Source organism: Agrilus planipennis, unplaced genomic scaffold (genome assembly GCF_000699045.2).
Source record: "Agrilus planipennis isolate EAB-ADULT unplaced genomic scaffold, Apla_2.0 scaffold108, whole genome shotgun sequence".
In the NCBI taxonomy this organism is placed as follows: Eukaryota; Metazoa; Arthropoda; class Insecta; order Coleoptera; family Buprestidae; genus Agrilus; species Agrilus planipennis.
The window spans coordinates 405,217-420,082 of NW_020439204.1; the positions used below are offsets into that span (position 1 = coordinate 405,217).

Genomic DNA, 14,866 nt, shown 5'->3' on the forward strand with positions numbered 1-14,866 from the left:
ATGTTTTTACATTATTTTCTAGTACGCTACTGTCCTATCTGTATTAATACTATAATTTACGCCTACTGAAAGCTTATTTGTGTATCGGTTCCAAGTGACTTACCCAAATAGGTCATAAATGGGCAAGTATTTGCGCGACCGCTCGCCAGCTTCCTTCGTCAGACCTGTATGTATGATGATGGGCTTCTGACACTATATAAATCTGTATAAATAATGTTGGGAAGTTTAAAAGTTAACAATTAGCGATGGGGTGAGAGATCTTTCCATTATTTATTTTTTATTTTTATGTTTTCGTAGAAGAGGGGAAATCTTCAAAAGACACCCAACCGTCCGTACGACTGGGTAGTGTCGGATTCCCGAGGAAGAAGACCTCGGACCTACCGACTATAACGGTAGGTAGAGGAGTTTTAGTCGGTAGGTTCGAGGTCTTCTTCCTCGGGAATCCGACACTACCCAGTCGTACGGACGGCTAGGTGTCTTTTGAAGATTTTCCCTCTTCCACGAAAACATAAAAAAAATATTTATTTCGATCAATACTCAAAATAAATTCACTCTATATACGAAAGTGCCCGTTTCAAGAAACTATCCATTGAATATTGGTAGTAAGTATGCAAGTACCTATTAGTCGTTTCGAGTTCACGAGATAATGACGACGGTAGCTGAAAGTATGTGTTAATGTTAATGATATTGGATGTTCATTTGGTACCAATTACTTGTCATTGTTTCGAAAGTTCATAAGACCAGTTCGATAAAAGCGACGGCTGACAGCTAACAAAATAAGATAAAGCAATCGCAGCCAATCTCTCTTTGAAACGTTGTAACTTGAAGTATCTATTCGACGAACAAAGCGACCGAACAAAGCCAACTAAAGAGACATCGCAGTGCCATTGTCTCATTCAGAGCAGCGTTTGCCAGGAATAAAGGACAACAGAAGCAAATCTCCCAATTTCTATTTCGCCTCGTCGTATCGGTCGATCCATCTTTAGTATACCGCACCATGCCACCGCTATCGCACCACCTCCAAACCTACTACCTCTTTTCTCCTTATCCTCGTTCTTCGGAATTCATTCAACCACTGCGAAGTCCATCCCTTTATCGGAAAAGAAGAACTGGTGGAAAATGTGTCAGTTTTTTTTGTAGACTGTTCCGTTCCGGGCGGCGTCGTTTCAACCGCGGCTATTGGTCTAAATCTTTCACTTTTTCATTGTACGACAATCGACATAACGATTGTAATTGTCAGGGTCAACGGATACCGTGACTGAATCATCAAAGATCCGGCGACGAAAATTTCTTAGGAATGCGTTTGTTTACTACCGATCGTAGTTACAGTCAACCATTTAGAATACAGTTTGGACAACAAAGGCCATTTTTTACCAAAGAAACAAGTCCTCATAATTAAATCGCTGGTTTATAAAGAAAAGCCGAAAATTGCGTTAATAGGAAAAACTGCCGACCAGCTGTTAAAGAAATGTTTGAATTCGATCAGTAAATTATGATTCATTAAATTATAACCGAAAATTGTTTTTTAATTATTTTCAAAAAATTTGTCATGCAAAAATACATACAGCTGCAAATTCACACCCTTTAATATTTTTTAATGAAGTTGCCAGGATTTCTTTCTACGAAAAAAGGGTAATACCTAATTCATTTTGTTTAATCCACTATACAAAATTGTTTTGAAAATATTAGAATTGAAGGTGTAAAATAAAAGTTTGCTACACAATCGAATTCCGCGCGGACAAGGTAATAATAATAAAAAACCTAATGAGTGGTACGCCTTCAGCCTCCACTGCCAGTCATCAACTTATACTTGGGATTCCGGATGAAAATTGTGTCCATGTCGTAACCATTATGAATAATAAACTACTTTCAAAGACTCCTAGGCAATTCGGAAAGCAGTCCTAGTCCTGGCTATTTATAAGCTGCTACATTATTGTCAAATATAGCATTTGGACATCTGACAACCCACATTCTTACTATTATTGAACTATAATTTAGTTTAGATCTATCTGTAGGTATTACTCTTAATTCCTGTTTCTGCCTCTATACTCTAAACCTTCATTCTTAAAAAAGTATTCTACCAACCTATCTCGCCTATTTCTTATTGACTTCCATGGAGTCCTCTGTTCCACTATTCTTTCTAATACTTCTTCATTTCTAACTTTCTCTATCCACGGTATGCTCATCATTGGCCTTTAACACCACATTTCGAACGCTTCCAACCTTTTCTTTTTTTTTTTCGGTGACAGTGTGCATTCTTCTCAGACTTCCTTCCTAATATTTACTTCTCTACGTTGCAGCTCCAGCTTTAGAACTGCCTGTTGCTCTTCATATAAACTAAGTATCACTTCTATCTCTGTAACTCATCCCTACATTTTTATATATATTTGATTGAATAACTCTAGTTTAAAAATAACACTATTTCAAATTATATCTCAACACTTTGTTTTGATCTAATTTGATTGTCATAGTGTGAATTAGTTTCTTTGATTAGTAATTGTATTTGATATACATCACACTTATCTAAGTAGTTCCCACTAGAATTTATTGGGGTCATATCTTAGTCGAACAAAAATTTTACGCACTAATCTCTACATAAACAGTGAATTTCGCATCGGCATTTCATACATAATATTAATTGAATATTTTTGGTAGGAAATCTTTTCAACCAGATCAGATGACTTGTTGGATAACACACATTTGATTTAATGCTGTTTCTCAACTGCAATGCATAATTAATAACAGTGTTTATTTTACGTTTTAGGTTCAGAATGGAAGCTATTGACGGAGGACGAGAAGAGGCCTTTTATTGACGAGGCTAAAAGGCTTCGAGCCCTTCACATGAAAGAGCATCCAGATTACAAATACAGGCCCAGGAGAAAGCCGAAGACGCTTCGAAAAGAAGGTTATCCATATTCAATCCCGTACCCATCCGTGCCTATGGACGCGTTGCGTGCCGGTAAGTTGTAAACGAATACATTCGCTTTCGTTAATCCTTAGTTTTGCTGTCTTTCACTCGCATTTCGCCTATTTCTTTTTATATCAAATTACTTAATAACGCGTGCCAATAAAAAACATAGGTCAAGAGCACACAAGGACACACATACATGATAATGATGTGTAGCAATTGGTCAATTTCAACATATTTCTTACAAATGTAATAAAAAAGGACAATAGAAATAATGTTAATTAAACGTACTCATCTATCTACAACAAGGACGGCCAACCCTTCATGTCAAATGACCTTTTCCTTTTTGTTGCGTCTAATGTCTACATTCCGCACCCTTAGAGAGCTATGTATCAAACATGCACTTTTAGAGGTGGTTTACAATGACAGGAATCTACAAATGAACCAGGGCGTTGGGCATATCGCATTGAAAAACATTAACTAACATGAATGGTTAACCCCTTGGCCGCTGTAGTGGTGTAAAGAACTTTGTTCCAGAATCGTTGACAAAAAGTAAGAAACATGACCGAGTTGAGAAAGACAGGTCTCGAGTTCTAAACCGCATCAACTTTTGTGGTTACTTGATTCTTCAATAATTATGTCTTTAAAAATAAATATCTTAATGGTAACCTAAAATTTTGAAAAAAATACAGAAAATGGTTCTTTTCTCACAGATTTTACAGGAAAATTAATAAGAATTTTATGGTCTGAACATAATGTGATAAATCATTCAACAAAACAATATTGTACTTTCAATTTACATTTGCAGTTTGAATGAATGGGAGAACATGTTGTTTTTTTCAAATATTATGTTAAATTAATTATCGGGCTCTCGGGTTAGGGTTGTGTAGTTCCGAAACCTTATAGGATCACTGGTGTGCCTGTCTATCCGTTTTTTTTTAATAACACAAAGAATGCAAGAAGAATTAATTTTTTTATTAGTAAATTATGAAGGCACCTCCTGAAGATATTTCTTTACGACTTGCTTGCTTATTTTAGCTTAAATATGAAGCATGAAAACCAAATTTCGTTTCCGTATAAAATTAACAAATGCAGTTTCGAATTGTTTTTACCAAATTAATTCTGCAACGCTTATTTTTTATTGTTCTTATTAATGTAACCCGAAAATAATTATGACAGTGATCCAAAGCTGTTGTAGGTACAAATTCGTGAATGTGCAACCAGGTGCTAGATTTACCTTCCTCTTTCAGGCACCTTTGCAATTCTGACAGTTCGGTACGCTCGATAATCTTCATTCTGAATAAGAATACACGGGTGGAGGAATACAATTCGTTCATTGTAGTGCGTCTGCAGATCAATAGCATTGAAATTCGATTTTGTCTGTTTTCTTATAATAAAGCCAGGTAGCGTTCGAATTTATTATTGTGGACGATGGGAATTTAGAGCAGCAAACTTTGGGTACTACTCGTCTCCGTACCAATCTAAATAGCTAAATATTAAACAAAAATACATGCCAAACGGTTTTCAGTGTTAACGTTGAGAGGTCCCCGAAGTTATTTGAACGGAAATGAAAACCTATCGTTAGTAAACATAAAAGTGGTTTATTTTTTGCATTCTGCTTCCCTCTTACTTCGCGTTCAATTTAAACCGCCTAGTCCGCTATTGAATGTTACAATTAAGTGTTTTCATAAAAATTAACTATCCACTGCTACTAAGTGATAGTCTGACCAAATCTAGTAAAAGTGTTAAACCGAAAGATTTTTTTATAGTGCTACAAACTTCAATTTCCTTGATTAGGAGAACAGATTTGCATCCTAATAAAAGCGGCGGTAATCTTCAATCTTCAGTTACCTGAACTAAACGTTATTCCGAAACTTATTACAATGAAGCGGCAAAATGTTTAGCAAATACTGATAGTTTTGATTTTTTTTGAGAGGAATTAGGTATTTGAGTAAATTGATAAAATCTGTATTTTTATCCACATTGCTGCCACAGAAATTTGTAAAAAAAAAGTCGATAGGAGATATTGTACTCTTTCAATAAAGTACTTATTTTCCAACATAATTCAACTGCATATCTATTGAACATAAATAAGAAAAATACTTTTAGTTTGTGTATATAGAACCGTTCTGATACATTTCTATTCCAAGTTATACGATTCCAAGTTTACGATGCATAGGTAATATTCCAAAATAACCGGCCGTGATGGTCCTGTCCGAACGAAGAAGTCCTTTGGTTCTTTTTGTGGTCGTTTAACTTCGTTAAGGATCGACGTAAGATGATTTAGCATCGGAAATTATGCTTATTGTCGGCATTGTTTTCGAGGTGACGTAGATGAAAGAGGATGATTTGTAACGCCGGATTAATGTCGCTCTCTTCGAAAAGATCGCAAGAACCTGTCGGACAGTTTCTATATCACACAATACATCTGCGTGTTCTCTTGTATAGAAAAATATTTTCAAGGTAGTCCTATATTGGAATCCTTGGTTTTTTTGTAATCTTAACTAAAATAGGTAATCATTTTCAATGAGGGATGCAAATATATATCTGTTAATCCTTTTGAAATATTTTTGAATGAAGAAGAATCTAATGTCGGTTCGTGAATTAAGTCGCCGGTCCATTAAAATTCATTTAAATATATGTAGATCGGAAATTCATGAAAAACATTCTTTTTAACTGTCTACATCTAAAAGAATTCCGAAAGTAACACCTGGAGAAACTCCCCAAACTTCTAAAATTTCTAATGACCTGACATACTCATTAGTTACAATCTTTCATCGTTCAGATAAACAAGAAGCAATTAGGATCCATTATCTGATCAACAGATACAACCTAACGATAAAAACTTGCGACCAGTAGATAGATGAAAAGAAAGGCATAACTTATTTCGAAGAACCAAGCTCTCCGATTTCTCAGGATCAGATAAATTTTTATGCAACGTCCGTCCGTCCGTCAGTCGGGATTTCTGCGTTTGAAATATCCATCAGAAGAGATCTCAGTCACCCTGTCTGATGGACGGACGCAGCAGCGCAGCGGCGAGAGTAGGCTTGGCATGTTCCGTGTCGGTTGACAGAAGCCGGGTACGGTTCGAACACCTGGCCTCAAGAGAATGGAGGTGTGAGTTCTCGAGCGGGCCACTACTACGCGAGACCATCGCATTGTAGCACAGCATCGGCTGCGGTTCAAGCCGGACCCCATCAAGATATCACTGAACTGACCCCCGCTGCTAGATGCCTCCGCTGTGGCTAGCGTGCCAGGAATTCCAGTAACGTGGTGACCACCATTCTACCCAAGCGGACAATGTCTTTCCGAAACATGTAACGATTGCAACGAAATTGCTTGAGATGTCTGACAATCTACAGTATCTATTTGAAAAACATCATCAGTTTGATACTCAGTAAATTAAGTAAGAGAACTTTTCGTCGGGGAATAGCTAATAAGAATATCATCATCATCATAGGGTCATCAGTCAAGATTGGTTGGACCCGCACTCCACTCTTTCATATCCTGGGCATTTACCTAATACTAGAGCATTCCACATCCTTAACTATTTGTGAACAATAATTTAATCCTAGGTCTACTTCTACTTCTCTTAAATCCTGTTTCTGGTTCCAATAGGTATGTCTCTAAGTAGCCCATTATGCCTGAGAAGGTTTCCTATAAGGATGTATGTACCTACCGATTTATTTGAAGTCATTTGACCAGTGCTATCTATCAGAGAATCGCATTATCCTTTTCCGGACCAAAAACGAAAATAAAAAGCACTTCGTCATCTCTTAGATCGGCTGTTATCTCTTACGGGCACAGAACAATGTGACAGCCAGTTGGTGAAAATTAAAATCGTAACCCTAATTTCTGTTTTGTATTCAAGTAAACTGTAGTGCATGTTACATCTGAGAATGAATTTTTGAAATCGTTAGGTTGGAGTCAAGACAGACTAAGAAAAGGTCATTCGACTGTATGTGGATTCTTTTTAAATTTTAAACCCTCTTGCCATTTGGGGATAAAACATCATATCTACCATACCTCAAACGCTTATAGTATTTTCATAATTCCTTATTGTCCAATAATAAACATTCGTACCTCTTGTTTTATGATGTTCAATATTTTGAAGTGATGTGTAGCTACTGATATTGTCCGCTTTAAAAAAATGATGATGAAAATTACTAATGAAAGATTTGGAATTCGACCTCTAACAATAATAATAAAACAGCACCAACGACACACGTGGTCATCGTCAACAACTGCGGCAGAAACTCAAGGCGCAAAACTGTGTCCGCGGCACTTCTAGATCTCCGCAGTTAGAACCCATTGTGTGCCCACTAACCAAATTAAATGCCCCTTTGACATCCTTTAAATTTCGGTTTCGCCTCCACTAGATATGCATTTTATTTTGTTTCCCTCATGCTAATAAAGAATAACCACTTATGAGAACAGGTCCTTAATAAACTAATGTGCTGCATCAGACAAAACCATTCTGTTTTTTCTTTACGAATTCAGAACTAATCAAATATTTTAACGTGTATATGCATTGGAAAATACACACGTATGTGCGTAAAAGTGGAAAACTAATTTTGAAATTACCAACGCAAAAAATGGTTAAAATAAAATACTTAGGCAACATTTCTTTACTATACGCGAGAGCTCATTATAGACAATCACACCGAGCTTTGATAAGACCAAAAAACAATAATGAACACATACAAGCGCCTTATTTATGATTTGTTTATCCGATCTCTTTTATGCAAATAATTTAGCAATAGATCGTTACAACCAAAAATATGGTTTCGGCACCAAAAGTTGTGTAAAATCCGTTTATAACGATTCTAAAAAACGACCATGATAGTAAGATGGCATTAAGTAGACGATATAATGAGTATATAGGTTAATTAAACAAACACTATTGACCAGGTTCGAAATATGTACCTCATGAGAAATTTCACGAAATGAGATAGACACATGTGCAAAAACAAGCAAACAATTTATTGAACTTTGTCGCTTATAATGGAAAGAATTATACATGTAAATTAAGGTCATTCCTTCTTAATACGCTAAATTTCATCTCTTTGACATTTTCAGCATTGGCATAATTGAGAACGTCAAGAAGTCTTTTGCCTAAAGTTGACGTACCATTACCGTTACCATTTGAATATTTCTATGTAAAAGAGAAACCTCCCCCGAAAATAATTCTTAACGAGAAATTTCATCTATTTGAAATTATTTTGCTCTGGAAGTTTCACATTTTTTATGATTAATACTTACTAATCACAAACGTAATACATAGTATCAAATGGAAACAGCAAAAATTACTTTTGGACAATACGAATCCTGGCAATTACACCTAGTACAGTGGATTTCATTTATTACGACCTTGGTTATAGTGACCATTGTGCTATAGCGACGTCATATGTAAGTCCCTTGAATTTAAAGTACACTTCAGTACAAAATTCATGTGGCTATAGCGACTTCGGATGCAACGCCCAGTTCGGATGTAACGACTGTTTTTAATGAATCATTTGTAACAAATCCCTAGTGATCCCATGCAGATATAGCGACCGGAGTCGGCCGCTATAGACCCAAAGAGCTTTCTTATCTTTTGTTTACATTCACACAGATAGTCAACAAGTGTGGTGACCTTTACCGTTGTTTCTGGGTAGCAACTGTGTTTAGTAAACTTTTGAATAAGTGTGACTTACAGGTGAACATTTACTGTTAAAAAAAGGCGAAAATTGTTTCAAAATTGAAAAACAGTGTGTGCCTGTATCTCCTTTAACTTTGCCTGTAACGACCAAATTACAGTGATTCCTTCGTTGTCGTTATACCCGAAATCCACTGTATATATAAAAGATTCTTGCGTATGATGCGAATTTCTGAATTTTATTTTATGTTGTGCCCATAAGAACTTATGGTCAAAAAGTCAGCAGCTGGATCTAACTTTTGATAAGAATAAGGATAATATAGTATGGATAGACGATGTCCTGCTTTAAAAAACTATTTTTTTTACTTTTCGGAAGATTTTAAATGCAAACATATTTATGAATGGTCCATATTAAATACTATGTATTCATTTAAAAGTGCCGATGATGAATGAGCGTGATTAGAGAGATCCCCGTCGCACAACATAAAAGTATTAAAGGCTCTTTGTCCCGCATAAGCGGACTAAGAACTTAATGAATGGACATAAAAGGCTTTCGTGAAGATTACATACGACACGAATAATTAATCTGACAATTTCGTAAGTTTTACAACTATCAAAATATTTTGTTAACAACGGACTTTATGTGCGCGTTATTAGGCGAGACTCGTAATGGGCCGACTTATTATGCGTACTTTAATACATAACACTACACGGAGATGGTCGAAGGCAGGCATAGCACACAGGCGCAAAAGGACGAGTGCTGATGAATAAGGATTAAATCCGTGTAATAAATTCCACTGTCTCGGATGTCACGCTTTTATATCGGCACGACAGGCCGCCGGTTAAAAGAAATAATATCGGAACATTAATCTTGCCCGTTCTCGTAGGTGCGTCGATACAAGAATGCGTCCAGGAAAAATAACACCACCCTCCCGTTGCCCGTTTATGAATTATTTTGGCATTCCGTTTCCTTCGGGCGTTCGCCTCTCTCGGACAAGCTTCTTCATATTCATAAAAAGATTTGGAAACAACTGCGAACGAAACGGCCCCGAATCGTCAACAATAATTCGCCTTATTTTAAGTAGGTAAACTCGTTTGTAACGCCACGCTTTGTATCGTAATTTAAATAATAATACAAAAAACATATGTATGCTAAGGATCTCCGCGCGTCAGGTTAAATTAAATACAAACGATTCGGAACAAACGGGTCTAAGCCCGCTTTATAACTTCAATATGAAGGATTTCTATTTATAGATATTTAAATCAGTTAGTTTTTATTATTGAAGATGCTTCGAAATTTAGTCATTAATATTAACAAAAGAAAACCAGTGAAATATTGCACCGCAATTATTCCACTTCCTTTTTTTGTTTAATTCGTCCTTGGTGCACTTATAATATTCTTGAACGTATTTTATGAAATTTCTTATCACATTTGTACAGTTAGCCAGTATGAGCAGACGTCTGACTAGAATTTGGGGGGACAGGTGCAGCTAGGACACTGTCTCGTGTGGATCCCGTAAGGATTTCCTGTAATATTAAGGCACAAAAAGGACCTATAATGGCTTGTCTCATTCGCGCCTTATTATAAATATCGCATGTTTTAAACAATTTTGAGAGAACTATTCGGATTATATTATGACAGGCTCTTAATTAGTATTAATAGTTGAGTCGTTTGGCATTTGGTGAAATATATATTTAGAAATATAAAAAATTCAAAAACTGACCAAAAACTGTTGGTGTAGTAGCTAGTTTCATAATGAATTTATAAAAAACTGACATTGTTTCGACTCATAAACCATCTTTACTACACTCTCTAAAAATGGCTAAAGTAACTATTGTAAAACGACTACTATCAAGTGTTTCTCTTAAAGGCCATAGGACGATAAGCATAGTGAAACGGCCCCAGAGGAATATCTGGATAATTTTTTTAGGGGACATTGATACTAATGAGATACGTTAATTTTGAAAATTTTAGACCTCTATCTATTTTGGTTTTTGAATAAATTCAAAAAAACGAAAAATCAGAAAATAATTTTTTTCTCAAAAACGGCTCAATCGATTTAATTGAAATTTATACACGTTATGAAGGTATATAAGGGCTATACTCGGAAAAAATAACAGCTCATAATCTTTATAATAACCATTAAAAACAGGCATTTTTTACCGAAATTATTTTTTTTCTTTATGATAATGTTCTAGAACAATTTTGAAATAAACTTTTTTTTATGCCCTTTTTAATATAGAATAACCCCTCAAATTCTTAAATCGATCAGAAAGGTACGCCATATTGAAAAACAAGAAAAACCGATTTTTTTTATATAAAAATCGATTTATTTTACTTTTTATACTTTTGAAACAAAAGAAAAGCGGGTTAAATGATTAATTTTATAAGTGCAAATAACATCAAATATTGAAAACAATAGTGTAATTGTTTTTTTAAGTCAAAATATTAAAAAAAGGAATTATAAACTATATTTAGATAAACCAAAAGATGACTCATTAATGTTAGTGATAGTCAACTATTTTGAATTTGAATTTGATAGTCTGGACATAGATCGAAAACCGAAGTAACGAGATAATACATCTTTTTCAAATGATTGTATCACTTGTTCACAATATTTTGAAACTAACTGCTCATTTTCTAATTGTAAAGTCGCTGATATCAATTTGTTTGAATTGTCGGTACGGAGTTTCTGTACAGTACGAGTATTTGTATTTCTCATGATTCAATCATCCATCCTATCGAGCAGTGTAGAGTCACACTCAACAGCAAAGCTTTCCCTAATTTTAGTTAACTCTGATGATCTCAAAATGCTCCAATTACAATAAACTTTTATTAGGTAGAGATCTTCTTCATAAAAGCGCTTATTTATCAAATGATCTTTACAGCATCGATTTCCATTGGGAATGAAAATCCGTCGCTTAATTATGAACTACATACGAGTATCTTGAGGAACAACCATAGATTTCTATTCTGAACCAAACATACACAACAATATCTATGAGTTATAACAGTTCTTTTGATTTGAACATCAATACACTCTTCAGTATCATTGCATATAACATTCAGATCAAACGATGGATCATCAGAGCTTGACTGAGACAAAGACATTAATGATAAGTTCGATTCAGTTTTTTTAAATAACTTAACTGTATCTCGAGGTGATTCACCTCCTAAAGGCTTTTTTTTGTTTCCCATCATCAACTTTTATTTTCTTATAAATTTTCAGACAGCCGAAAATTGTTCAACATCTTCCTGTGAAGTACCCGATATTTTTTTTGTCAATCTTGAACACACACAACACCTCGGATTATTAGTTTTAAACTTTTATTTATTCACTTAAAAGAGTTTTTAAAGAAAAATAATTATTATGTTAAACAAAAAATATAAAAGCAATAAAAGCGTTGACGTTGGATCGATGAAAAATCGATACTCAAGCGTCTGAATACCCTAAACACTGAATCAACGAGTAATTTCTCTAGTTTTCACAAAGAAGATTAACGAAGCTGATAACTGCACTATAAATGCTTTAAACAGAACTTTGAAACCGCAAAAGAAAACTAAATTTTCTGAACGCACGCATGACAGCAACAATTGCCCAAGCTGAAATGGCGGCAAAATGCTTCAGTGCCTCTGACTTATTCAAAATAGCTGACTATCAAATTCAAATTCAAAATAGTTGACTATCACTAACATTAATGAGTCATCTTTTGGTTTATCTAAATATAGTTTATAATTCCTTTTTTTAATATTTTGACTTAAAAAAACAATTACACTATTGTTTTCAATATTTGATGTTATTTGCACTTATAAAATTAATCATTTAACCCGCTTTTCTTTTGTTTCAAAAGTATAAAAAGTAAAATAAATCGATTTTTATATAAAAAAAATCGGTTTTTCTTGTTTTTCAATATGGCGTACCTTTCTGATCGATTTAAGAATTTGAGGGGTTATTCTATATTAAAAAGGGCATAAAAAAAAGTTTATTTCAAAATTGTTCTAGAACATTATCATAAAGAAAAAAAATAATTTCGGTAAAAAATGCCTGTTTTTAATGGTTATTACAAAGATTATGAGCTGTTATTTCTTTCGAGTATAGCCCTTATATACCTTCATAACGTGTATAAATTTCAATTAAATCGATTGATCCGTTTTTGAGAAAAACATTATTTTCTGATTTTTCTTTTTTTGAATTTATTCAAAAACCAAAATTGGTAGAGGTCTAAAATTTTCAAAATTAACGTACCTCATTAGTATCAATGTCCCCTGAAAAAATTATCCAGATATTCCTCTGGGGCCGATTCACTATGCTTATCGTCCTATGGCCTTTATGACTTTTTCTTGAAACAATAAGGTATGCCTCCCTATAAATTCCAGTCGGACGTTAATCGACAAAATACTTCGAATGCGATCACAGTTATCGATTGCTTATATCCCGAGTAGAAAATGAGTAACGCTTTGATCCGAATCGGATCGAGTATCGCAATTAGTCTATTAGGGCTCAAGAAGGAAAATTTGATCAGGGCCAGATCAAGTATACAATGCTTCAAGTACTCGAATTCAAACTGGACCTTACAGAGCCTTAATAGGGATATCCTGTGCGGTCCTGAGCAGGCTAAGCTGTAAGAGACAGACTGAGGTGTTTTGTAGGGCCCTGACTAGATTAATCTACGTGGAGCGAATTGTAGGGTACCGACCAGATTGATCTATGTCAATCGGGGTTTCTCAAAGGATTCGTACAAGGATTTTTAATTTCCAATTCACATTTTAACTTAAATTTCGTTCAAAGACAAAATAACGATAGTTACATCAACTAGATTTTCTTCGGGATTGAAGCTTCATTACGCTTTGAATAACTAACTCAATTATCATAATAAGAATAACTTGGTACATGTAGTAGTAGTTATTATTCATATTTTGGAACTAATTACTAAAAACAGACGACATAATGTAGAAGAGTTTTGCCATTTTTGTATTTTTGATTATTTTAAAGTCCGACGGTAGTAAAAGGAATGGGAACGTCGAAGTACAGTGAATGTATTTTTATTAGCGGTATGAGAACTCGTCAATATTTTGTTTAATGATATAACCTCCTGTAAACTCCCCACCTCATGGCGAATAGATCTAATTGTTTTAAAACTTTTAATAATCGTGTCAGGAAGTTTACAATTCGATTGAAAGTCACAGCCGGACTAGGATAAATTAGGGGTTCCATGTAGTTTTTCAATACAGCAGTCAAGTCAGGGTCGGGTCGGAATAAGTAAGGAACTTCCTAACAGGGGTACGATAAGACAACCAAGCCAGATTCATGGACGAATAAGCAAGAATTTTCGAAATAGGGAACCCCTTTCGCTATTTGACAGGGGGTCAATATGGATATCGTTATAAGACTTCCCATTAGAGCCCCTACTTCATTTCTACTGGCTATCTATTTTCTATTAGTTTATTAATTTATCTGCTCTTTTATTCAAAAAATTTATGTAATATTTCAGGTACTATTTTGAAATTAAATATTCAAATATTTCTACTCCACTCACATATACTACGTTTAACAGTTTCCACTGATTTTAACTGAAAAATCTAAATATAATTTGGATACTTCGTCTAATAAAAACTTCTGTGGTAAATATCAACCAAACGAAATTAAAGAACCTATACGTACTTATAAATAATATCTTTTAGAAATTTCAATTTGAGCGGTTTTTTTATAAAGGTGAAATAATAGTTTTTCGTGGAAAATGCACAATATATCGAAATATTATGTAATTTAGAAAATGATGTGGCAGGTAACTGAAGCAATATTGTGTTGACCACGAGATTCAATCATGTTTTTTATTGCCTACTAAGAGAGTAACTTTTCCGAATTGCTATTAGAAAAACCACGAGAAAATGTTGTAAAAGTTAAAACGTACAGTTTTCCATTCTTAAAAAGATTGACATCTTTTGCGGAATTTACTCAATAGATTTTTCAAATTCTACAATTTCGTTTTTAAAATTATGAAACAGATTTTCATTATTACTTAAACACAATTTTCTTGAAATTGGTGAACCTAATTACTTTTTTAAACTGTGGTTTAACTTGGAGATGAAATTAACAGTTGAATGTGAACATATATAGTTATATTTTATAAGTAGGTTTTTTTATTAAACTTACCCCACGTAAAGCACATCTTGATGGTAGCAGTCAGCCAACCGTTTGGATTTCAAGAGTGTTTGTCGACTAGAGCCCTTCTTTCTAAAATAAAAATATATAAAAAATAAAAAATTTTGTAAATGAAAAACTTATAAGTAATATATACCATAAAAGGGATATAATGTT

The 14,866-nt window shown here is 34.3% G+C and overlaps 1 protein-coding gene across 1 annotated transcript in view; it reads left to right on the plus strand.

The window, feature by feature from the left end:
• LOC108736581 (transcription factor SOX-2-like) overlaps window positions 1–14,866 on the plus strand; it is a 92,431-nt gene that overhangs the window by 26,064 nt on the left and 51,501 nt on the right. The window contains exon 2 of the mRNA XM_025978117.1: window positions 2,765–2,959. Within this exon, the coding sequence (XP_025833902.1) occupies window positions 2,765–2,959 (195 nt within the window). The remainder of the gene's footprint in view (window positions 1–2,764; window positions 2,960–14,866) is intronic.